The sequence below is a fragment of the Canis lupus genome, chromosome 18, assembly GCF_048164855.1.
Source record: "Canis lupus baileyi chromosome 18, mCanLup2.hap1, whole genome shotgun sequence".
Lineage (NCBI taxonomy): Eukaryota > Metazoa > Chordata > Mammalia > Carnivora > Canidae > Canis > Canis lupus.
Window position 1 is genome coordinate 17,324,964 of NC_132855.1, and position 22,829 is coordinate 17,347,792.

At 54.6% G+C, this 22,829-nt stretch overlaps 1 protein-coding gene across 5 annotated transcripts in view; it reads right to left on the minus strand.

Annotated features, from left to right (window-relative positions):
• The window catches only part of ADCYAP1R1 (ADCYAP receptor type I), a 58,268-nt gene that overhangs the window by 30,024 nt on the left and 5,415 nt on the right, over positions 1–22,829 (minus strand). For all 5 annotated transcript variants that reach the window (XM_072783590.1, XM_072783589.1, XM_072783586.1 and 2 more), the window contains exons 2-4: positions 17,126–17,265; positions 15,502–15,607; positions 997–1,104 (exon numbers count right to left, since the gene is read on the minus strand). In XM_072783590.1, coding sequence (XP_072639691.1) covers positions 997–1,104; positions 15,502–15,607; positions 17,126–17,176 — 265 coding nt within the window. In that variant the 5' untranslated portion in view covers positions 17,177–17,265. The remainder of the gene's footprint in view (positions 1–996; positions 1,105–15,501; positions 15,608–17,125; positions 17,266–22,829) is intronic.

Consider the following 22,829-nt stretch of genomic DNA (forward strand, 5'->3'; position numbering starts at 1 on the left):
ACTTGGTGTCCTGCTTCCCTCAACAGCCACAAGGAGTGGGGTGGAGGAGCAGGAGCTAGCTCTAGACCCTTCCCAGAGGCAGGGCGGATGGGCTGGAGAGCAGCCTTAAGACTCTACAAGGTCCCAGCTGAAAGGTGGGGACTGGCCTAGAGAGCCCAGCAGACTCATACCCAAAGAAGAGATCTGCATGAAGCCCTCTTCCTCAGACCCCTCCCCTTGAAGATGCAGTCATTAAGACCCTGTCCTTGTCACAGAGCACTGCCCGCCTCCTTCTGGCCCTTCCTCTCCATGTTCCTACATCCTGAGTTAGGAACCTCAGCCACTGCCCACCTCTAGGACTCTCAGATTGTCTGGGGCCCCTGATAATTTCCACAAGCTCAACAATGGCCAAGACCTCAAATACAGACATGTCCGAAACTGAGCTCTTTGTGATACCATACCTAGTATCTAAGTGGGTATGTGGGTATGGACAGGAGTGTCTTGTGTCTAGCTGACTGAGGGCGACTCATTGTGTGTCCATATCTGGGTGTGTCTCTGGCCCTCTGAGCATCCCTGTGTGGTGATAGTGACACCAGCTAACACTATTGACCGTTAGCATGTGCCAAGGCCTGGGCTACCACGTGTGTTCTTCCACTTAATTCCCCAGTCACGATGCCACATTGCCATTTGACAGAGCAGAGAATGCGGGCAAGGGACAGAGGGGGAATTGCCTTGTTCAAGGTCCAGCCTGGGTAAGTGATGGATGTGGACACCTCCAAGAGCACAGCCTGGCCTCACACACAATGACAGCACAATGTGGCACATTTCCACGTCAACCTGTGTGTACTAGGGTCTGTAGCTTCATGCTCTCACTAGCATGGGAACTCTGGAACAGGGAATACTGGCTTGTAGGATGCCCCAGTCCTTGGTACCTGTGTCCCAGAAAAGCCTGGGCCTCAAGCGTAAGGAGCAGGCTAGACCAATCACGGCCTAGGGAGACCCCAGGGAGAAACTCACCTTGGTCTGGGTTGAAGATTCGGAAGAGTTCAGGGCAGCTGACCAGGACCATCTCACCCACGCGGGCAGGCTTCCAACACGTGAGGTTGTCCCACATTCCAGGGCAGCCTGTGCAGAAGAGCACCACCACGGTGAGAGGCGGCCCAGCCCCACACATGCACACACACACCACACACATACCCTTGGGAGCCATGCCCTTGCAGGGGGAGGGAACAGTGTCACGGAGGGAAAGTGAGGCTCACTGTGTGAGGCAGGGCTCAGCCTCATCCCTGGAAGACCCCTCACAGAGGAGCTGAGTCATTCCAGGAGCTCCCAAGGTGGAGAGGGAGCGCTCACCTGATTTTACACCTCACACCACCCCACGGTGCTGGCAGGATTGCAGGGCAGGGAGAAGCAGACCAATATGGGATCACTAAGCATGAGATGCTGGGGGTCTGTGTAGCACCCCACACCAGCTCCCCCTAGTCCTTCCAGCCGCCACCATCACTAAGGGGTCCAGCTTCGACTCGGCCTCCTCGGTGGTCCCTCCCTGTCCCTGAGGGCAGGGCCAGGAGCCGGCTGGCTTAAGGGTGCTGCTCCAGGGCTGCACCTGCCTTCCGGATAGTGAGGTTCTGAGACTTGGGAGAGGAGCGGCCACTGGCCAGCCAGACAGGGAAGAGGGGAAAGCCAGCCAGGCAGAGGCCTGCGCAGCCACGGCCCAGGACTGTGAAGGGACACGGCGCCCAGAGACAGAAAAGGCCAGGGTGGTGGTGGCACAGACCCAGCTCAGGTGAATGCTGAGGGCTGGCTGAGGGGTGGGACAGACGGGGTGGGGGGGGGGGTGGGGGGGTGGGACAGACTGGGGGGTCCTTAGGAATCATCAAGACACAGCGCCTTGCTGGACATGCACTGCTGGGAGCAAGAGAAAGATGACAAGCTTGCCGGCCAGGTATTAATTTGGGGGCTCAGCGGAGCCTCCTGTCCCTCTGCCTACCTTCCACTCTCTCCTTCCAGCCCTCGCCAGCTCTCCGGGGAGCTCTCTGTACTCCCCACAGCCACTTCCTCACCTGCCTTCACACCCCACCCCTTCCTCTGACTAGCCTTCCTCTCTGCTGAAATGCCTCTGGCCACCAGCTTTGGCCACCACAAGGCATGTCTTGCCCACCCTGACTAAATGCAGTGCTGGTGGCTGTCCGGCCCCTGGGGCCTCACCCCCTCTCACCTGGGACAAGATCACCGGCTCATGGACTTAGGGACAGAGCTACACTCAGACAACCCCCAATCCTGAGACCCGCACTCCCTGAAAACAGCCTCCCGTGGCTGGAGAGCCCCACATGAAAGGCCCAAGGGAATCCCAACCCAGCCCATCCAGGGCTCAGTTCGGCATCTCTCACTAAAACCTGACTTCCCGTCTCGGCTGGACACTTAGACTTGAAGCCACCACAGCCCCTCTGGCCAACCTAGCAGTCTTGCAGCTTTAGCAAGCACCCTTGGCCCACGTGATTAACTAAACCTTTCTTTGTAGATCTATAGATGATGCATTCTTTCCTCGAAAAGGACACAGCCCCTTCCGCACCAGGCACCAGACCCTCCTGTACCACCTCTGCGCGTCCCAGTAGTGTCTGTAGGTGGCATCTGTAGCGTGCACGTAATCAAGTAATGTTACAGACCACTGCACTCCCTTAACTAACTCACTGCCTACAACCCTTTTAAAAAGTCTCTGGGGCGGGCAGGAACCTCGGACTCGGCCTTGGGGCAAGTTTGCGTTCTCTCTGGGTAGCCAGCCTTCTGAATAAAGCCTGTACTCTTTTCCAAACAAAACTCATCTCTTGGGGTGCCTGGGTGGCTCATTCGGTTAAGGGTCTGCCTTTGGCTCAGGTCATGATCCTGGGGTCCTGGGATGGAGCCCTGTGTTGGGCTCTCTGCTCAGCGGGGAGTCTGCTTGTCCCTGTCCATCTCCCTCTTCTTCAACCCTTCCTCCTCCTTGTACTCTGCCTCTCTCTCTAATTAAGTCTTTATTGTTTATAGAATAAAATATTATAAAAACTTTTGTTTTATTTAGACACTAAATAAAAACAAACATTTGTCCCTGGAGAATTGGCTTTTCAAACAAAGGGCAGCCAAAGTTGGGTTTTGGTAACAGACTGCCCTTACTATGTCTCCTTCTCCTTGTCCATATCCGACTGGTCACTATGTCCTGCTGGTTTGACCTCCAAACACTTGTGGAATCCATGGCCTATTCTCTATCCTCCCACCCCTGTCTAGTTAAGGGGTAAGCCATCCTCTCACCGGGACCATGGTCACCTCACTCAACCCCACAGGCTATGATGATGATCTTTTCAAAAGGAAGATCTGGTCAGGTCATACGGCCCACCCCCAGCAGAGCATATCTGTCAGAGGACCTATCACCTCAAGTCCTTAATGTGGCCCCCAAGACCCAGCCCTGGCCACCCCCCTCCGGCACATGGGGAGGGGATGAGGCCTTGGGACAGCGGTTCCCCCAGGGGAAGGGCATGAAGTGAGAAGGGCATGGAGATGGGAGCCCCAGGGAACCCCACATTTACCAGGTGGGCAGAGGAAGTATACACAGTGAATGTAATTCCTAAGAGGGGGGCAAAGGCTGAGGAGGGAGGCAGCTGTGTGGAGGGTCCAACAGCTGAGTAGTTTCAGGAAAGGCCCCACACCCTGCTGAGGGGTCTGTACGAGGGCTTTGGAGAGGGCTTCCTTACCAGATAAGGGACAGTCAGCGGGTGACCGACACTGTCCCACCTCAGAGCTGTCATGAGGATTAATGAATTCATACGCGTAAAGCCCTTGGAACTCCAGGCTCCCTCAATGCATATTCACTGCTGTTATTAGCATTAATTTCATTATTTCAATTAGGTGTCCCTGAGAATCATTCCCCTGAGAGAGGCCCAGGCAAGGAGATGAAGCAGAGCCCTGCAAGGTGAGGACAGATCCAGTGGAGTGCCACCAACAGGTCACAGAGGACGCCTGGGCAGGCGCTAAGCAGGGCCAGAGGACCTAGGGCGGCCTTGTGGGCTCCCAGGCGCTCTGCTGGGGCCCGTGACTGACTAATGGGCCGCGTCTGGACAAGAAGGCATCCAGAGCTTCCAAATGCGGAAGACCCGCTCTCTCAGAATTCAGACCCGGCTATTTTGGAATTCCTACCCAGTCACACCGGCCCAGTCTCCTGGAATGACCAAGTTCCGGAGCTGGAAGCACCACAGTAAACTCTGAGGGTAACACACCAGGAAGATAAGGACACCGGGACCAGAGCCATAGCCCGTCATGGCTGAGTCCCGTTCACCCCACACAGCAGGACTCCAGCGGGCACGTGGCTGCTTATGACAGCACGTCCCTGAAAGAGGCGCAACAGCACACCTTTGGCTGTCATGGTCCACGCTGATCTGATCGTGGGTCTGGCCCAGGCCCTGGAAGCCCCAGCCAACAGACGCTCCCTTCATGTGCAACACTGGGCTCCCGCCAGCTGACATTCCTGAGGTCTCAGGGCCCCTGAGATACAGGGAGCATGGCCAGGAGGGCTGAGGCAGGGATGCCATGAGGGGAGATGGGGCCCCCCGGTTGGAGGTCAGAGGTGTAGAGGCGTGGTGGGGAATCCACTCTCTTGACAACTACTTACTGAACCCCTGCGGCGCCTACCACACCCACCAGGCCCAGGGCCACAATGGTGTAGAAAACAAATCTAAGAAGTTTGCCAGTGAGGGCAAAGGAAGCAGAAGGGCACCTGCATGTCCCTTCAGCACCTGCATGGCAGCCTTAAGCCTTGAATTCTGCGGACTTCTGCCAAGGGCTCACTTCATGACGCTGGTAAGTCTTTACCCACTGCACCCTGACTCCGTTTCCCTGTGTGCACTGTGAGGGCGGGGTGTCTCTGAGGTTATGCTCAACTCTGGGTGACCAGAGCTCCAATTTGGAACAGAGATTCACTCAGGACCTGCGGGTGCCCAGAAGGGTGGCTGGGGAATCTGGGGCTGCCCACCCTGGCCCCAGGGCCAGGACAAACATCTCCCAAGGGCTACCTGCCAAGGTGCCCCACATTACCCCACGGCCTACCACACTATGGAAGCCCTCCTTAGGTTCCCAGCCTCGTTCCCCTCCAGGGTCTAAGGTTCCTAGGGGCAATTCCTACAGCACCAAGGCAGGTGGAAAGACTAGAACTAAAATCCATAACTGGAGGGTCCAATCCCAGGGTCTGGGTTTAGGGGACTGTAATATTAAGATATAATAAGAATTATATATTTGGTCTTAGTCCCAGCTTCCAGGCAACACTCCTAAACTAAACCCATGGAATTTCCTGACAAGGGTGAAGGGAGTGTCTTTAGTTATTCAAAAGCCTCTTTCAATCACACCTGAGTTTATGCTAAGGAGGTGACTCTTGGGTGACCCTGGCTGGTTGCTAGGGGGAACCAACCACATGACTAGAAGGTGGGGACTTTCAACCCCACCCACCAACCTCATGGGAGGGGAGAGGAACTAGAAATTGGGCTAATCACCAAAGGCTAATGATTTAGTCAATCATACCTACACAGCAGGATTTCCATAAAAACCCTTAACAGTGGGGTTCAAAGAGCTTCTGGGTTGGCACACACACCCACATGCTAGCAGAGTGGTGCAAAGGGACAGAGGCTCCTGCACTTGGGATCCTTTCAGACCTCACTCCATGAACCCCTTCATCTGGCTGTCATTTATATCCTTTAGAGTTAACTGGTAAACTATGGTGTTTCCCCGAGTCCTGTGAGCCATTACAGCAAATCACTGAAACTGAGGAAGAGGGAAGTCATGGGAACCTCCGATTTGTAGTCAAGTCGGACAGAAGTGTGGATAACATAGGGACCCATGATTTGCGATTGGCATGTGGAGTTGGGGAGGTGACAGTCTTCAGACTAAGCTCTTAGCCAGTAGGGTCTGTGCTAACTCCAGGTAGTTAGTGTCAGAAGTGAATTAAATTGTAGGGACACCGATTGGTGTCCACAGAAAACTGGAGAATGGCTTGGTGTGGAAAGCCACACATTCAATGTCAGAAATGCTGTGAGTAGAGACATGGTTTTCCTTTAGGGGACAGTGTCCCTGATCCCATCAGGAGCTCACAGCTCTCTGCCCACCCCTCTGGCCTGCATCACTGCGGTCACAAGAGACTCAGGCAGCCACCTCGAGGCTTTCCAGAATGCCCCACTCACACTTGCACAGCTCTCACCTCTCAGCCTGTTCCTGATGGAGGTGGTGTGGGTTCTATCCCCTCTCCCCTCCTCAATGGGGCCTGCTCTGAATCCCTCCAGTAACCCTCTCCGGGCAGATGAGGAGGATACCATCTGGGCTCTAGAAAAAGCCTTGGGTTTCTCTAACTGAGGACAGCAACTCGTTTTCCTTCCACCCCCACAGAACACATCCAGCTTCTCTACCCCCATCTGTTCCAGACTCTAGTCCCAACAAACCTTAGTTCTGTTGGGACTGGAGGATCTCAAGACACCTTTTCTCCTTCTACCCCCCCCCCCCTTATCTTATTTTTCTTCTCACTCTCCCTTCCCCTCCCTCTTATTCACTCACTTACTCAAGAAGTTCTGTATCTATAATATGAGTCAGATGCTGCTGAGCAATACAGAGTGAATAAGCGGCCCGGTCTCTGCCTGCACAGAGTTTATAGTCTGGTGGTCAAATAAAAGAGTTTGCATTTTATGCTAAATGGTAGGAGCAGCCCTTAGATTAGGAATTGCCTTCCTGTTGCCACTGCAACAAAGCAAACTCAGTGGCTTAAATGTCACAATTTCTTACCTTGCAGACCTGAAGGTCAGAAAGTCCCAGACTGACCACACTGGGCTAAATAAAATCAATACATCTGCAGGGCTGCATTTGTTTTTGTTTTAGTTTTCTTTTTCTGGAGGCTCTAGCGTGAATCCATTTCCTTATCTTTTCCAGATTCAAGACATTCCTTGCCCGGTGGCCCCCTTTCACCATCTTGAGAGACAGTAGATAGCATCCTCAACTCTCTCCTCTGACCCGCCTGCCTTCTTCCTTCCCTTATAAGGACCCTTGTGATTATATTGGATCCACTTGAATAATCTAGGGTACTCTCCCCATCTTAAGATCCTTCACTTAATTACGTCTGCCAAGTACCTTTTGCCATGTAAGGTAACACACTCACAGGCTTTGGGGATTAGGGTGTGGACATCGCTGGCAGGGGCACCCTTTTGCCTCCCATAGATGCAGTTTAAGACAAGGAGTCATATGACCTGATTCAGCTGAGTGGGAAGGTAATCCATTTCAAAAGCAACCAATCGAACACGGGACCTATTAGGATATGGGCCTAAGTCCAGGGGAAGGTGGAGGGACTCTATTTGGAGCCAGGACAGGCAAGATGGAAAGGCATTCTGTGTTGGGGAGTCTGGATGTGGGACTGAAGGGCCTGGTGACAGACCAGCTGTGGCTGGCAAGCTCACCCTTATCACGTGACTGGGTTCTCCCCGAGGGTAAGTGGAGGTGATGAACTGCTCTCAAAGGCATCCCTCACAGGCTCCATGCTCTTTTTCTCTCTCCTCTCTCTGTGGCACCCTTGGAGGCCACATGTTGAGGGTGACAGTGTTTTAAGGCAGAAGGAGCCTGGGGCTCTGAAGGACCCCTGCAGAGTCAAGCTCCGCCTCCTGACTCTGCCAACAGCTGGCCTGTGAGCTGTGCTTGCAATAAAGGCTGTAGCACCCAGGCTCCAAAATGTTAAGGGTTTTGTTGTTGTTGTTACCGCAGTGAAATCTAGGCTACCCTGACTAATGCAGTGGGAGAGCTACCGAAGACGACACCTGGATTTCTAGCTTGCGTGTCTCTATGGCCAGAGGCGTTAGCCATTCTCCACAGTGGAAAGAACTGGATGAGAAGTAAATGGTGGAGGGTATTAGGCAGGCTAGAGCTCAACAGTTTTGTTTGGAGTGTGTTCAGTTTGAGATGGTGCCAAGAGCCAAGTGGAGGCAGATTTCAAGCAGGCGGTCAGATAAAAGTCCAGAGTGCAGACGGGGGAAGTCAGAGCAAGAGAATAAGGAGTGGTCAGCACAGGGTGCTAGGGAGGACCACGGACCTGGGTGATGCGCCTAGTGGGAGGGCGTGCATTAGAGAAGTGAGGAGGGGCATCTGGGTGGCTCAGTGGTTGACCATGTGCCTTCGGCTCAGGTCATGATCCCGGGGTCCTAGGATGGAGTCCCACATTGGGCTCCCCCTGGGGAGCCTGCTTCTCCCTCTGCCTATGTCTCTGCCTCTCTCTCTCTCTCTCTGTCTCTGTCTCTCATGAATAATAAAACCCATTAAAAAAAAAAAGAGGAAGAAGAAGAGTGGAGTAAGAAGAAGAGTGGAGTAGAGGGCCTGGTCCCAACAGAAGAATAAACGCAGCATTTAGAAGACAGGGTGGCAAAGAAGACTGAGGAGTAGTGGCCAGGAACCCAGGGAAAACCAGGGCAGATTAGCAACAGAGCAACCAGGAAAGCAAGCTTCAAGGAGGCTGTGGTCAAGTGCACCAGCCACCGGTCCCCTCTTCTCCTCCCCCTGGGAGAAAGGTAAAAAATCAGAATGGCTCCTATGCCCTGGGAGAGCTCTCTGCTTTGACACCCCCAAGCCTCCCTATTCACCTCTCCTCCAGTTCTCCAATTCTACACAAAGTCTGCCTGTGCCCTCCTAGCTCAGTCTGCCCCCTGACCCCCACCCCAAGGCTTGAAAGCCTCTAGGGAACCTGGGCAGGGGGCTCCATCACAGCTGGGATCCTGCTCAGGGGAGAGCGCTGTGCACACTCTGGGGGGATCTGGGTTGGGGGGGCTGCTCTCACTAAGACACTAGACACAAAGCAGCCACGGAGACGCGGTGCCTCGTGACAGCAGGAGGGGGAAAGACCACTTGGGCGCACTGAACAGAGAGAGAACACAAGGGCCATTAGCCTCGACTGGAACAAAATAAGGAGCTAATCGCAGGTTGTCATGGTGATGATTTTGTCCAGTTCCACGCAGTGTTCAAAACCCATGAGACCAGGGGCACCAAAGGGACTCAGACAAAGACACAGTGCTCCCTTGGAGGATGCTTGGGTATTGTTAAAACAAGCCCCTCATTTTAGCACACAGTTCCAGGGTAAAAAATGATTCGATTTACCTCACAGCCAATATTTCTGATCCATAAAATGGGGACCAGCTGTGAGCTCAGTGCTGGGAGTGGAGGGGGGAGGAATGAAGATGCAGTCCTCCCCTCTGGAAGTCAGGGGTTCTCAAAGTGGGGACCGCAGGCCAGGGACAGCACAGGAACCTGCCAGAGATGCAGACGCATTCAGGCCCCACCCAGACCCACTGAGTCAGAAACTCTGGGGTTGGGGTCCGGTAATTCTGCATTTTGACAAGCCTTCCAGGAGGTTCTGATGCAGGCTCGAGTCTGAGAACTATGGGACCAAGGGAAAACCAGTCTGGGACAGAAACGGAACCGACTGTCAGAAGTGAGGGTCCCCGCGGACCCCAGCCTTTCCCATGCTGAGCGCCTGTTCAGTCTCAGAGTGGCTGGGAGGTGCTGTCAAGAAGCTGATCTTGCCCCGGGGCTGGGGAGCCAGGGCACCAGCCCTTAGGTGGTGCCCTCCTCCAGGCCTCTCCTCTCGTGGTGAGAGTGGAGGTGGGGCTGGGGCGAAGCGCTCTGCCCCCGACAGGCTTCTGAGGTTGCAGCAGAATAGCAATGAGCAGGCTTCCGCATCTTCCCTCCTGCTCCAGCCAAAGCCACCGCGGGCCTCTTTCATCTTCTCCAAAGCAGGGGGACCCCCAAGGAGGACCACACCCAAGCAGCCCCACTTACATGCAGGGAAGGCCTCCAGGCGGCCGGAAGCCCCGCAGCCCTGCAAAGAGGAGGTGCTGGCCGGACTCGCTCGGGCTGAGCAGAGGACAAAGCAGGCTGTGCCTGTGACCCGGGTGGGCCCGGCAACTCTTTTAAGAGTAGAGCCCCCGTTCCCACGCATTGGAGTCCTTTCTCCTTCTCTCTGGGCACAAGAGCACCGCCACACAAAGGGCAGCCCCCGGTTGGATGGCAGACCTGGGCCCTGTCCCAGAGCTGGCTCCAGCCCTCCATGTGACCCAGCCAGTGACTGCCACCTCTAGCCTCAACCTCTCTCTGTGTCCCATGACAGAGCTGGACTCCATGTGGTCCCAAGTCCCACTGAGCATTCAGGGGTCTGGGACGAGGTACAAAACCACTTAACAGATCTCCTCAAAACAGTCTCAATAAACATCTTTAAAACACCCCGAGGATGTTGTGAACAAAAAACCATGCAGGCAGCTTTCGCTCTTCTGGCCTTGCCTGGCTTCTCTACCCTCTTCAGCTGTCTGTGGAACTCTGGTCCCACCCTGTCACCCTCACATCTCTCTGCCCCTTGGCTTCCACTCTGAAGGCTGCTCTGTGCATTACCATCCCAGTTCTCTTTAAGGTGTTCCAGGGACAGAAAAGGGGTTGACAGGAAGCAGGTGCCTTCCAGGGAGCCCCCTACTGCCCCAGACACACACACACACACACACACACACACACACACACTGTAGGATGGACACACCTCATCTCTAGTAGATTAGTATCCTCATTCCAACACACTCGCTTTAGAATTTAAAAGAATGAAGGAAATATACGAAATGCATAGAAATACATTTTTCAAATATAGCAAAGCATGACTGTGAGTTCACAACTCACAGTTACTGGAACAGGGTGACAGATTTTCTTTTTCCATTTTCAAGTACACTTCGGGGCAACAGCTGACCTCTGGCCAGAGTTCTGTGCATGGTGCATATGCTTAGGGACAGAAAGGGGGGAGGTGCAAAGAAGGGGTACAGTGGGAGGGCTGGCCTCTTGGTTCACCCGAGCACAACACCATGCCAACTGCCAATTCTCCATTACATTCACATTTGGCTCTCGGCTAAGAATGAGCTCCCAGCCTGGCTTAGCTGTGCTCAGGGGGCTGCTCTCTGGTCCAAGAGGGCATGAGCATCCAGTGGATGCCATCCTCTGGCCACAACAACGGCTCTCAAACTTGGATATGCTTTAGAATCATCTGAAGGCTTTTAACACATACCTCCAACAAGCCCCCTACACACACCAAATGCTAATCACGTTGGTGTGGGAAGGGCCTGGCCATCAGCATCTGTTAAGTGCTCCTGGGGGTTCTAATGCCCTGCACAGCGCAAGGAGATCAACTGCTGCCTGGCTTTCTCAAGCAGGTGTAATACGAAGCCAGGAAGCCTAGCTCAACTGCAATGACAAGGTTGCCCCCAGGACCTGAGGCTCGGATACAGCACGTGAGTAAAATTAAGACCCTAGCAAACTCTCCCCATCTGCTGACCGCAAGATCAGTGCTCTACCAGAACTTCAGCATTGGAGAGATGCCCAATGCCCCCCCCCGAGGGGTTCTTCCAACCTCAGCTTGTAGGGCAAAGTCCCTGCTGACCAGAGGCCTGAAGTGAGCCAGGCTGGACACTTCTGAGCCTCCCCTTGCCAGGCCCTGTCTCCTTCCACAGCACTGGAGCTGAGGCCTAGAGGGTCACTAGAGGCTGAGGCCTCCTGCTATCCTGGCCCTTAGAAACACTGATGCCCTTTAGCCAAGTGAAGTGCAGGCCTCGGGGGGCACACTGAAGGCCGTCCTCTCCTACTTCTCTCTCCAGCCTCATTCCTCTGCCAAGTGACATTTCACTGCACAAGGGGGGTGGGAGCAGTTTGGTTATCTCTCGGCTCCTCCTCTGAGCCACAACACAGTGTAGCAGTTAACGGCAAGGACTGCGGAACTGCCAAATGCACATCCTGGCTCCTCCCTCCCTGGCCCTGTGACCTACCAGGTAAGGGGCTAGCAACCTAACTTCTGTGAGTCTGCGTAGCCTCAGCTGTAAAATGGGAGGAAAAACTCTACCCAGCCCATAGGTCGGTGAGGTTACATGCAACTCCGTGTGGGAAGATTCGGAAGCTGTCCTTGGTGTTCAAGTGTGAGCTGTCACAGTCCCCACCCACTGAACTCACTGCTCCCTTCCTATCTTTATCAGGGGTCATCCCCCACCTGGAGCTCTCTCTCCCCTTCCCATGCTTCTCCATCTGCCCTCTGCAGCCTGGATCTGGTTCCCAACCCCTCCTCCGGTCTTCCAGAAAGCCCTTCCAGATTGTTCCAAACTGTACTGATCTGTTTCCTGTAGAGATCTCCACACTTCCACAGAACTCAGATCGAGTAGAAGAGAGACCCTGGAGGCACTCCATACCAGAAGATGACAACTCTAAGTAACTATCATGTTTTTGTTGAGTACTTAGCAAATGCCACATAGAACCCTTAGCATTTCCCATGATTGGCATTTAATGCAATAATGCTAGGTAGTAGATATCATCTTTTCCTCCATTTTTCAGACAGAAAAATGAAGGCATTAAGTGCCCTTTGCAACATCACATGGCTGGTGAGGGGGGTAGAGCTTTAGTGGATCGTATCCTTTTTCCAAGGCAGCGGATCCCAATGGTTGAGGGCACAGAGTGCCCAACTATAAGTTTCACCTCTGGATCTTACTGGTCTCCAAGCAAGGTACATAATCTCCGTGGGCCTCAGTTTCCTCGCTATAGAATAGGGGTAATAACAGACCCAACCCTCTAAGTTTCTGGAGAAAAAAAGCACTAGCACATTGACTGGCACATGGTAAGTCTATATAAGTACTGGCTACTAACATGATCCATCCCACCTGCTCATTTTAATAGAGAAGGTTCTGAGGCACAGAGAAAGAAAGAGCTGTGGAGGTGGTGATCCAGCTGGGCCCTCAGTCTCTTCTTTGCCACCTGATGGCTGCCTTTTGACTCTACTTAATAACATCTCAGCTTCGTCTATAGAGCCCCATCCTATGACTCATGGCAGGACAATAGGGAGAGGTAAGAGAATCTTGAGGCAGACTGTAGGAGGGTGTAGACTCCTCTCTGCTCTGGTCACTCAGAGTCAGAGGAAAGCTCGCTTCCGGAAGACCCCTCCACACCCTGCCTCTTGCATGCCCAGCCTGAATGCCCCTTCCTCCTTGAAGCCCTCCCTGATCCCACCACCTCCACTCACCCTGCACAGCATAAAGTACTTTCTCCTTCCACTGAATTCCCAAAGCACCAGCTCCACCTCTCCCCCCTGGCATGACCTCTGTGAACTGCATCTGGGCCTATCAGAGTCTCTCTGCAGTCCCCTACCTGTGGCCTTGCCCTACTCAATCCAGGCCAGACACTAAGATTCCAATTTGTCATATGAGTGAGCGAGCGAATGAGTGGGTGAGTGAATGAGTGAGAGTGAATGAATGGGTAAGTGAGTGAATGAGTGAGTGCATGTATGAGTGAATGAATGAATGGGTGAGTGAATGAATGAGTGAATAAATGAATGAGTGGGTCCGCAGATGAGGGAATTTCTTCCACAGGCCTGGGGTTCCTCACCCAAGTCCAGGTTTGAGGGTGACCTGTGGTCAGCCCTGACTCACAGGGCCCCTGGGACCCTAGGCCAGACCTCTCTGTAGCCCACTCCCACCCACCCTCATTCAGGGTTCCAGATACAGGGAGTTACCCATTCCCCTCCCCCACCTCTTCCTGCTAGGGTTCCTTCAGCTGAGAATGTTCTCCCCACCTCCCCACTCATCCATCCCCCAGCTCTCACCTGCCATCAAGCGCCTGCTTGTCCGTAAGCCTCGCTCAGGGGTTTCAGCCTAGCTTCTCATCGGAATTGCCTGGGGAGCCTTTAAAACTCATGACTACAGCGGACCGCGGTTCTGATTTAATTGGTTTGGATTGTGGCTTGGGTAAATTTTTCTAAAAGCTCCTGATGATTCTGATGTGCAGCCAGGTTTAAGAACCAAGGATCTAGTTTGAATACCACCTTTTCCATGAATCCTTGCCCACCTTCCCCACAGAGAACTCCTTTCTTCCTGTCTGGAGCATCACCTGGGGGTGAGGCCCCCCAACTCAGCACTGGCCTGCCCCCTCCTGGGAGGGTGTGCATCCTGATATCCATCTTGCTCATGCTTCTTTGAGGGCACCCCTGTGGCCAGGCCCTCATGCCCTCCCCCAACCCAGGGTTCCCCAAATCACTGTGCAATTAACCTGCATGCAGCTCACCAGGCCTGGTCCCCACCCCACCTCTACTCTTCCCTCCTGGATGCTTCTCATTGCTCAACACCAAGTACATCAGAGACTTGCAATGCAGGAACAAAAGGAACAATTCCTGGGGCTGGGAGGCAGGACACCTCAGCCTCACGCCCACTCCCACCCCCATGTGGCCTAACAAGTCATTGCCCCCAGGGCTCCCCTTGTCCCATCCCTGAGACCAGAGGCTTGGACCAGATATTCTTTTGGTCTCCTGCAACTGTGTACCCACCTGGGCCCCCTGCTTCAGCTGCCCTGGGTGACAGGGCCTAGAATCCACTTTCGGCTTCAGTTAGGGCTGAGCCAGAGCCTGCCCTGGAGGGAAAGGCCAGCCTGGCCAGGAGCAGCTTCATTACCAGTTAATGTTCACTGACTGCACAGGGAGCTCAGCCCGGAGGGACCATTACATTTAACTGGGCTGCCGATTAATCAAGGATTTAAACAGATGGTGCTCAGAAGAGCTCCTCATAAATGAGGAGGATCCAGAGGGAAAAGTAGAGCCCTCTAGTCTGGGCAGAGAGCCCCACCCTCCAGCAACATAGGCACAGGTGAGGCTCCAAAGCCTCCAGGGATGCCCCCAGCCCCGAATCCCCAGGCCCTCTTCTGCCCCGTGGGCCTGCATCCCATCTGCACCACGAGTGCAGAGAGGAGTCGGCAGGAGAGGGCTACACAGACCCCTGGATCCCAGCCAGGAGCCATCCCATGCCCTCGGGACACTTGGAAAAGGTGGGAGGAATTGGGGGTTGTCTCTGGGATTGGGGGTGTTCCAGGCATCTAATGGGGAGAGCTATGACTGCTGAGTGTCCTGCTGTGCATGGCCCCATACAACACCAGGAGGCAGCACCCCCCACTACATCACTGCTAACAGCAGCCCCAGGAAAAGCTCTGTACCCAGCAGGCGTAGGAGTGGGGTTCCTGCTGTAGCCTCATTCCCTGGCTTCTGGCAGAGCGAGTAGAAGAAGAGGGGAATGACCCCACACTGCCTGCTTTGGGTTGACCAGGTGCTCTCCGGCTCGGCCACTGGCAACAGCTGTGTCCCTGCTGCCACCAAGCCCAGGCTGCTTGCTAATAAGCTCACTAACAGCCGCTCCTCAGGGCAGACACCAGCCCGATCCCAGCCCCCGTGGGATCAGAGGCGGCCACATCCAGCCACCCAGAACTGCCTCCTCCAGAGTGAGACATCCTGGGCAGGCTGTCCCCGAGGAAGGCCACCCCGGGGCCACTGCCCAGAGCAGATCCAGGACTCCCATCACCCCAGAGGGTTTTCGGAAGGGCCCAGGCACCTATACCCTCCACCACCCTATACAAAATGGCCAGAGGCTGGGACACCAGTTTCTGAAGGCTGGCCTGGATGTTCTGGGGACGCCATGACCTCCACGCCACCCTACTCACCTGAGAAGGAGTCGTTCAAGCCCAACAGGTCATTGGCCCTCTGGATCTTCTCCAGGCACATGGCTTGCTCCTTCTTGAAGATGCAGTCAGAGTGCATGGTGGTGGCCTGCGAGGGACACACAGGATGGACAGGAGGAGCAAGCAGGAGGCTCACCTGCAAGCCCTGCTACCTAAGCCCCCGGGGCAGTGTGTCGGGGCTTGGGGGGGCAGGAGCGGGAAGAAGATAGTGCCAGAAAGATTTCAGGGCCAGCAGGGGCCCTGACTCCACTTTGCCACGGATACCACAGGGGCTCTTGTCCTTCCCTAGTTCAACATGCGGCCTTCACTGGATTCCACCCCTCCCTGGGTCTCCGTTTCCACGTGTTTAATAATAGTAGCAAACACACGCACAGCATTGTGCTACTGTGTGCACGCATTACTCTGTCACATACATACACCGTCTAAGAGCTCTAGAAAGTGGGTACTGGGCTCATTCTCCATCTGACAGACGTGAACCTAAACACGGAGACATTAAGTAACTTTCTCAAAGTCACACAGCTTAGAGACTGTACAGCCAGGATCCGAACCTAGGCAGTCTGGCTCTAGAGGCCATGAGGCTACTACTACTGGACTTCGGGGGAGGAGCAAGGAGGGGATGGGAGAGAGAAGGGGCTAGGAGAGCTCATCCTCTCTCTCCTCTGGGGGCTCAGGAAGGAGGTGCACCCCCAGTGGCTGTGGGCAAATGAGCAGTGGTTGCATTCAGTGGGACCTACTACTGCTCCCATTCACTCCTGCCCCCACGTTACAAAAGCGGAAACCAAGACTCATTAAGATCAAATGTTCCTGCCCAAGGTCACACAACCAGTTAGTGGCAGGTGTGGATTTAAGCCCATGTGTTGCTACCATGACAGCTGTGTTCTAATGCTGTCACTTTCAAGTAAAACCCTGGGGCAGGGATGGTTCCTCAAGGGGTGCCCACAAGTACGGAGGCAGGCACAGGCATCTGAGCTGCTAAGGACAGTGCTGAGGGATCCGATCTAGTTTTGACTATTCACAGCTGCGCAGGCTTCCAGGGAGAGGGCTGAGCTTCTCTGGGGTCATGAGTAAGGCCATTATGGAGACAGGACTGGCATCCAGGCCTCTGAAGACAGCTGCATCGACTGCTGGTCTAAATTCCCAGGTTGAGGGGCAGAGGCCAAGGCCTAGGAACCCTCCTCCCCCACCCTTCCCTTCTTAGGGAAGACGCATTAGCAAAGAGCAAGCTTCTGAGCTCTAACCTGGCCGAGACTTATGGGCTAGGGATTGGGATCAAAAAGCTTTCTGCAGCTGTAACTAAGGCCCCTGCATACAGTCGAGCAGGTTGTACACTGCACAACTCTAAAGGTTGCCACATCTGCTTCATCATAATAGATTAGTAAATTGTGTCATAATTTCTAGGCAAGTCAGTACAAGATCTTGAAGAAGGGGTACCCTTTGTACCTCACACAAAGGTACTGAATGGCTCGGTGGGGGTTCAGGCAGAGATAACAGCCAGCTGACCCGAGCTTGGCGAAGGACACACAACAGACACAGGTTCTCTGGGGTGTGAGCTCAGGTGAGCCTGGGGCTCCAGTTGGTCATGGAGGGGAGGGTCCTGGGCCCTTACCACAGGCAGCAGGAGGAAAGCAGCCAGGGAGGCCTGCAAGATGCTGGCCATGACGCTTCTCAATCCGGAAGGAGACTCAGGGCAGCACTGCTTGCCTCCCACTCAGAGCAGCCACTGGTTAACCCCAAGGTGTCTACGGCCTAGAGAGAAAGGAAAGCATGAGTCCTGCGGGTCCCGCGGCAGAGGAGGGGCACCTGACACCCTCCTCACCTGCAGCAAGGCTCTGGCCTACAAGGGTAAGCCCCTCCCTGCCGTTGTCTATGCCTTCTTTATTCTTCTATCAAACAGGCATTTCCTGAGCACTTACACAGTGCTGGGCAGTGGGGATGCGGTGGGGAACACACGGGCTCAGGCCCCCATCAGACCACCAGAAGGGTCTGCATGGCTTCTCCTCTGTAGCAAACAACTGTGTCCCCATATCTCCCTCCACTGCCACAGAGTCCTAGCTGGCACAAGCATGCCCACCTCAAGAGGACATTTCTTAGTCCCTTCTGCTCGCAGGTGTGGGCCTGTGATGAAGTTCCCACCTACAGAATATGGGTGGGAGTGACATGCATCACTTCTGTACCATGTGTCCCTCAGGCAGCACACACTCCCCGCTTCTGCTCTTTCACCCTTCCTAAGTGCTAGACCTGGCTGTGACAGTGCCACCAAGGCAACACCCATGGAGTGGAGAGTAACAAACACACCAAAGGGAACCAAATCCCAGTGAGCACCCCACCAGCCTGGAAGGCCTGCCTCGCTCCGGACCACTACATAAGAAAGAACTGCGCTTCTACTACGCGCTCACCACTTCATGCCAGCTGCCGAGCCCCGCCTGCTAACAGACGTAACCTTTCACCCTCTCTCAGGCCACCTGGGCTGCAGGACAAAGCCTCCACCACCGTGACATACAAGACAGTGACTGCCAAAGAGCATGCTCCAAGTGGGGAGGTCCTGGTGGGGACCAGACCAAGTAAAGGGAGCCCAATGGGGAGGATGTGCAAGCCCTGGCACATTCCCAGGGGTAGAGCCTGGTCTGCTTCTAAAATCGATCATTAATGTGTATTCCCTTCAACCCAGCAATTCCACATCTGGGTCTTTATCGAGAAATATTTGCACTGGTCAAGGGGGAAGAAAAAAAAGCATAGGCAACCATATTCACTGCAGCATCACCTAAAATAGCATCAACAGCAGAAAATGAAGCAACAAAGCATCCATCAAGCAGGCACTGTTAATAGGCCCCGGCAGCCATGCAAGGAAATACCACACGGTAATTTAAAAAATAGTATTTTTATTACTATTAAATTATTATTAAAACGATTCAGTAGGTCGGTGTCAGGGCCACCACCATAGGTGCCTGATTCAGAGACCCATGGAGGGCTGCATCCCAACCATTAGTCTCTGCATAACCCCCTCGGGGGGCAGAGCTGCCATTACCCTGGTTCCTCTGCGCCCCTGGCTCTCTGCCTACCCACGTGTCCTCCCCCTCTCTCCTAGCTTCTTCAAGCTCAATCTGGTGACAAGCAAGGACCCAAAAAAGAGGAAAAAAATGTGCCGCAGGAAAGCTCAACAAAAGGGGTCCTATCTTATCCACCTGTTGCTCTATCCACCGAGGGCCCACTCAGAAACACTGAGGGAGGCTTCGGGTATCCCCAAGAAATGCTCGGAGAAGTCCAAGGCGTCCTGAGGATGCCAGTGCAGGATCTCCCCTGTGGGGCAGGAAGGACTGGGCAGGCTGGGGAAACACTGGCCCCAGCATCCCTGGGCACCCCTAGGACCAGCTGGGCTGGACTCCCAGGCTTTGATTTTTATACCCACTCCCAGGACCCTCCACATGACACCCCACCTGGACTGGTCATGCATGTCTTAGCCAAGAGGGAGGTGACTCCCCATCTCAGCACCCTCCAAGCCAGCAGGACCTGGACAAGAGCCAGAGAAGGGAAATGGGTGCACAGCCTGTGTCACTAAATGGACACAGTGCTCCTTCCTCAGAGGCCACCTCCCTCATACTCCCAGCAAGGCGCCACCATAAACAGGACCAGCTGCTATTTGTCTCTTGGGGGGGGGGGGGCGGGGAGACCTCTGCCCTGGGACACAGAGCAAGGCTCCTGGAGGAGGACACCTGACAAGAGCACTTAGAAATGACATCAAGAGCTCCGGGCTCTCAGCGACACTCTGAGATGGCAACAGCACTACCTGCCTCCCTCAGGACGGGGTCCCCCAAATGGAGACTTGCTGCCCCGTCCCCAAGCCCCAACCCCGGTCCGAAGATGTGCTCTGACCTCTTAGCCCACACTCAGCTCGGACCACCCATCAGAATCACTGAGGGGCATTTAAAAATATCCCTGCCCAACTGAGTCAGTGTCTCCGGGGCTGAGGCCCCGAAGATCAACGCCGGTTCTGGCTCTCCAGGTAACGCTCACATAGGGTAGGATTTTAAGGTGCCTGTTTTGACCTTTATTAGAACTGAGAGGGCTGGACCGGAAGAGCAAGCAACTCCCACAACTCTGGGTGCTCTAGGGGCAAGTGGGCGGCAGCACGCAAGCAGAGAATGGATTTGTGTTTGAGAGCTCGCTGGTTTTTGATGATATCCTCTCTCTCTCTCTCACACACACACACACACACACACACACACACACACAGAAGCAGGTCCACAGAGAAGAGCGTAAACACATGTAAACCCCACAGAGACAAAGAGAGACATCCATCCCCAGGGCACCCACTTGAGGCATCAGTACACTGCCATGCACGAGATACCCAAAGGTGAAGATTCCTTCAGGGGCTGACAGGCAACTCTACGTGCATTTGCACACGCACACGCTCTCCCTCGCAGAAATGCAGAAGCACCCCCAGGACACAGCGTAAAGGTAGGTACGGATGCAAGCACCCAGCAGGGCAGAGGCTCACATACGTTTACCAGATCCTGGATCTACAGGAGTAACACACACACATGAGTACGCAAAGGCATTCAGATGCACAGAGGCAATTAGATATATTTGGATCCTGGCACAGATGCTCACACACACATACGCACACGCTCGCACACTCCCAGGGGCACGCCGGACTTGCAGGGTGCTCCTGCCCGCTCTCCGCAGGCCAGCGCCTCGGCACTGATTAGAAACCAGCCGGAGCCGAGGCCCCACGGCCCCACCATCCCCCAGCTCTGCTTTGTCACTAGGCTGCTCAGGCAATGATGTGAAGCAGCCCAGTGACGCAGGGTGGAGGGGCTGGGGTGCTCTCATCACAGGGCCTCATCTGGATCTGGACCCGGCTTCCCCATTCCCACTCTCGCCCTCTTTTCTTTTAATTGAGATATAACTGACACACGTAGCATTCTATTAGTCCCGGGTACGCGACGTAACGAGTGGATGTTCATCTGTGCCATCGCCACGGTTAAGTCTCGTTCACATCGTCACCACACAGATGTAACATTTCTCTTGTGATGAGAACTCTTAAGATCTAATCGTTCTTAGCCCACTAGTGTCCTCTCCCCACCCCTCCCCAGGCCACCCCCTGCCCAACCGGACTCCCCAGTGAGAGAGTGTGGGAGAGCTCCAGGGCCTTGATCTCCCCCATGCCCCCCACCCCCAGCTGGGGACCTCAGGGATCATCTTCTCTAGCTTCTCCAAGATGACAGTGTCCCCAGCCCCTTCTGGCATTTCTGCCCCTCATCCGCCCCCCATCCACGCCCTCACACCTCCCTACACCCTTATTGGACTACGCTCAGAGTTTACAGTTGGAGGCCACTTGCCCCAAACCTACTCCTCTTGTGGGCCACATGCATGGTGCCCCTGCCCCCTGAGATCCCGCCCCCTGAGATGTGTCCCTCCCCGACACCTGCCAGTCCTGTCAGCTGCTCCTCCTCCCCCACCCCATCCTGGCCACCTCCCCTCTGCACTCCCCCAACCTGCCAGGGACCATGGCACAGGACAAGGCTAGGCCTGGCCACTGTGGTCTGGGGTGGGACTCTCCCCTCCCTGAGGATGAACACTGGACTCTTTCGGCCCAGCCACACAGCTGGCTCAGGACAAGCGGGTCACCGATATTCCAGGCTCGCTCTCTCGGGTGCAGGCTCTGCTGGGGCAACTGGCTTCTGCAACTGATCTGAGAACAATTAAACCCTACTCCCTGGCATTTATGGTGGCGGACGTGGGGACCACTTTGCTAGAGTTTTAAGACTTAGGACTTCAGGAAAATCAGGTTTTCTGTGCCTCGATTTGACTGTAAAATGGAAATAATAGTAATACTATCTCAGAAATACTACGGTGAGACACCAAATTCATGTAAGTAAACTACAGAGTCTATCGCATAGCCTGGTTCCAACAGTAGGGCCACACTGGTATTAACCGTCACTAATTTCTTACTACCTATGTTCAGGTTTTTGCACTTCTCGCTGTCACCTCTATCCCCATAGCCCTGTGTCACTTGCAAAATGGGAGCAGCAGGGCTGCTACACCTTTATTTGCTAATGACTAACATTTATTAAACGCCCAGTATGTGCGAGGGACTCTTCCAAGCAATCAATTTGCATTAACTCATTTCACCTGCCCCAAACCTTAAAGTAGTTGCTAGCATTATCCTTATTCTATAGCTAAGGTGACTAAGGCACAGAGAAACTAAGTGACTTCTCCAAAGTCACACAGCAAATATGCAGTAGAGCTGGGAGGGAACCCAAGCTGGCTGGTTCCAAAGCTCGAACACTCCATCCTACACTCCTGCCATTCTCCGTCTTTGGCAAAGGGAAGATCAGCGCAGAATGCACTGTATGTTGTTCGTGATCCTTCCCACACCTTTAGGGATTGGTCAGCTCCCCCCTGCACGTATTTCTACATCTGAAATATCTTCCTTAGGAAGAGTTCATTATAGACACACCATTTCACACCGGAGACGGGCTTTAAAGGCCATCTTTCATTACTACTGCGCTCCCTGTGGGGAAACTGAGCCCAGAGAGGGTGAGATTCTTCCCAAGGTCACACAGCAGAGAGTACTGGAGCCCTGCCTGGCGGGAATGCACGTGTGACAGGTATGTGGTCTACAGGGGAGTCTGCTCCCCCGTCCACACTCGGGAGGCCCTCTTCGGGCCCCACCAGCGTGGTGGACTGACAGCAACCAACGGGAACAGACTGGAGCAGCCGCCGCGTGCTCGGTGAGCCACTGCGCCAAGCACACAGGAAGAGAGTGTCATCAGTCAGCACACGGGAGCCAGCGGTGACTCACCGGGCTCCCCACTTTCCCCATGGGAGTGGGAGGGGACTCAGAGACCCTGCAGCCACTCCCCGCTGCCCCACGACTGCACCTGCAGGACCCTTTCTGCTGCACTCCGGCTGAGGGTGGCCCAGCTCCGGGGACCGGGCGCCCACCCCGCTCAGCGGCTGGCCCAGGGCCCTCAGGGAAAAGCTCTGATTTCCTTCCACCATGTCCTTCGGGGCCAGCCCTTGCCTTCTACACACCCCCACGGTGGGAGGGCAGCACCTCACCCTCCTGCTCCATTGGGCCACACAGATCTAGGCCCTTCTTCTGCCCTCATGGGGCTGGGGCCCATCTGGGCTACCCACTACTGAACTCCCCTGGCTGCTCAGCACCCCTCCCTTCACCTCACCGGGCACTGCCAAGCCTGACACGAGACAGCTGACCCACAGGAAGTGGATCACTGGCCTCCCTTGCTCACCACATACTCCCTTTTTTAGTGCACCTGAGCAGGATCTGCCCCCCACTTCCTTTT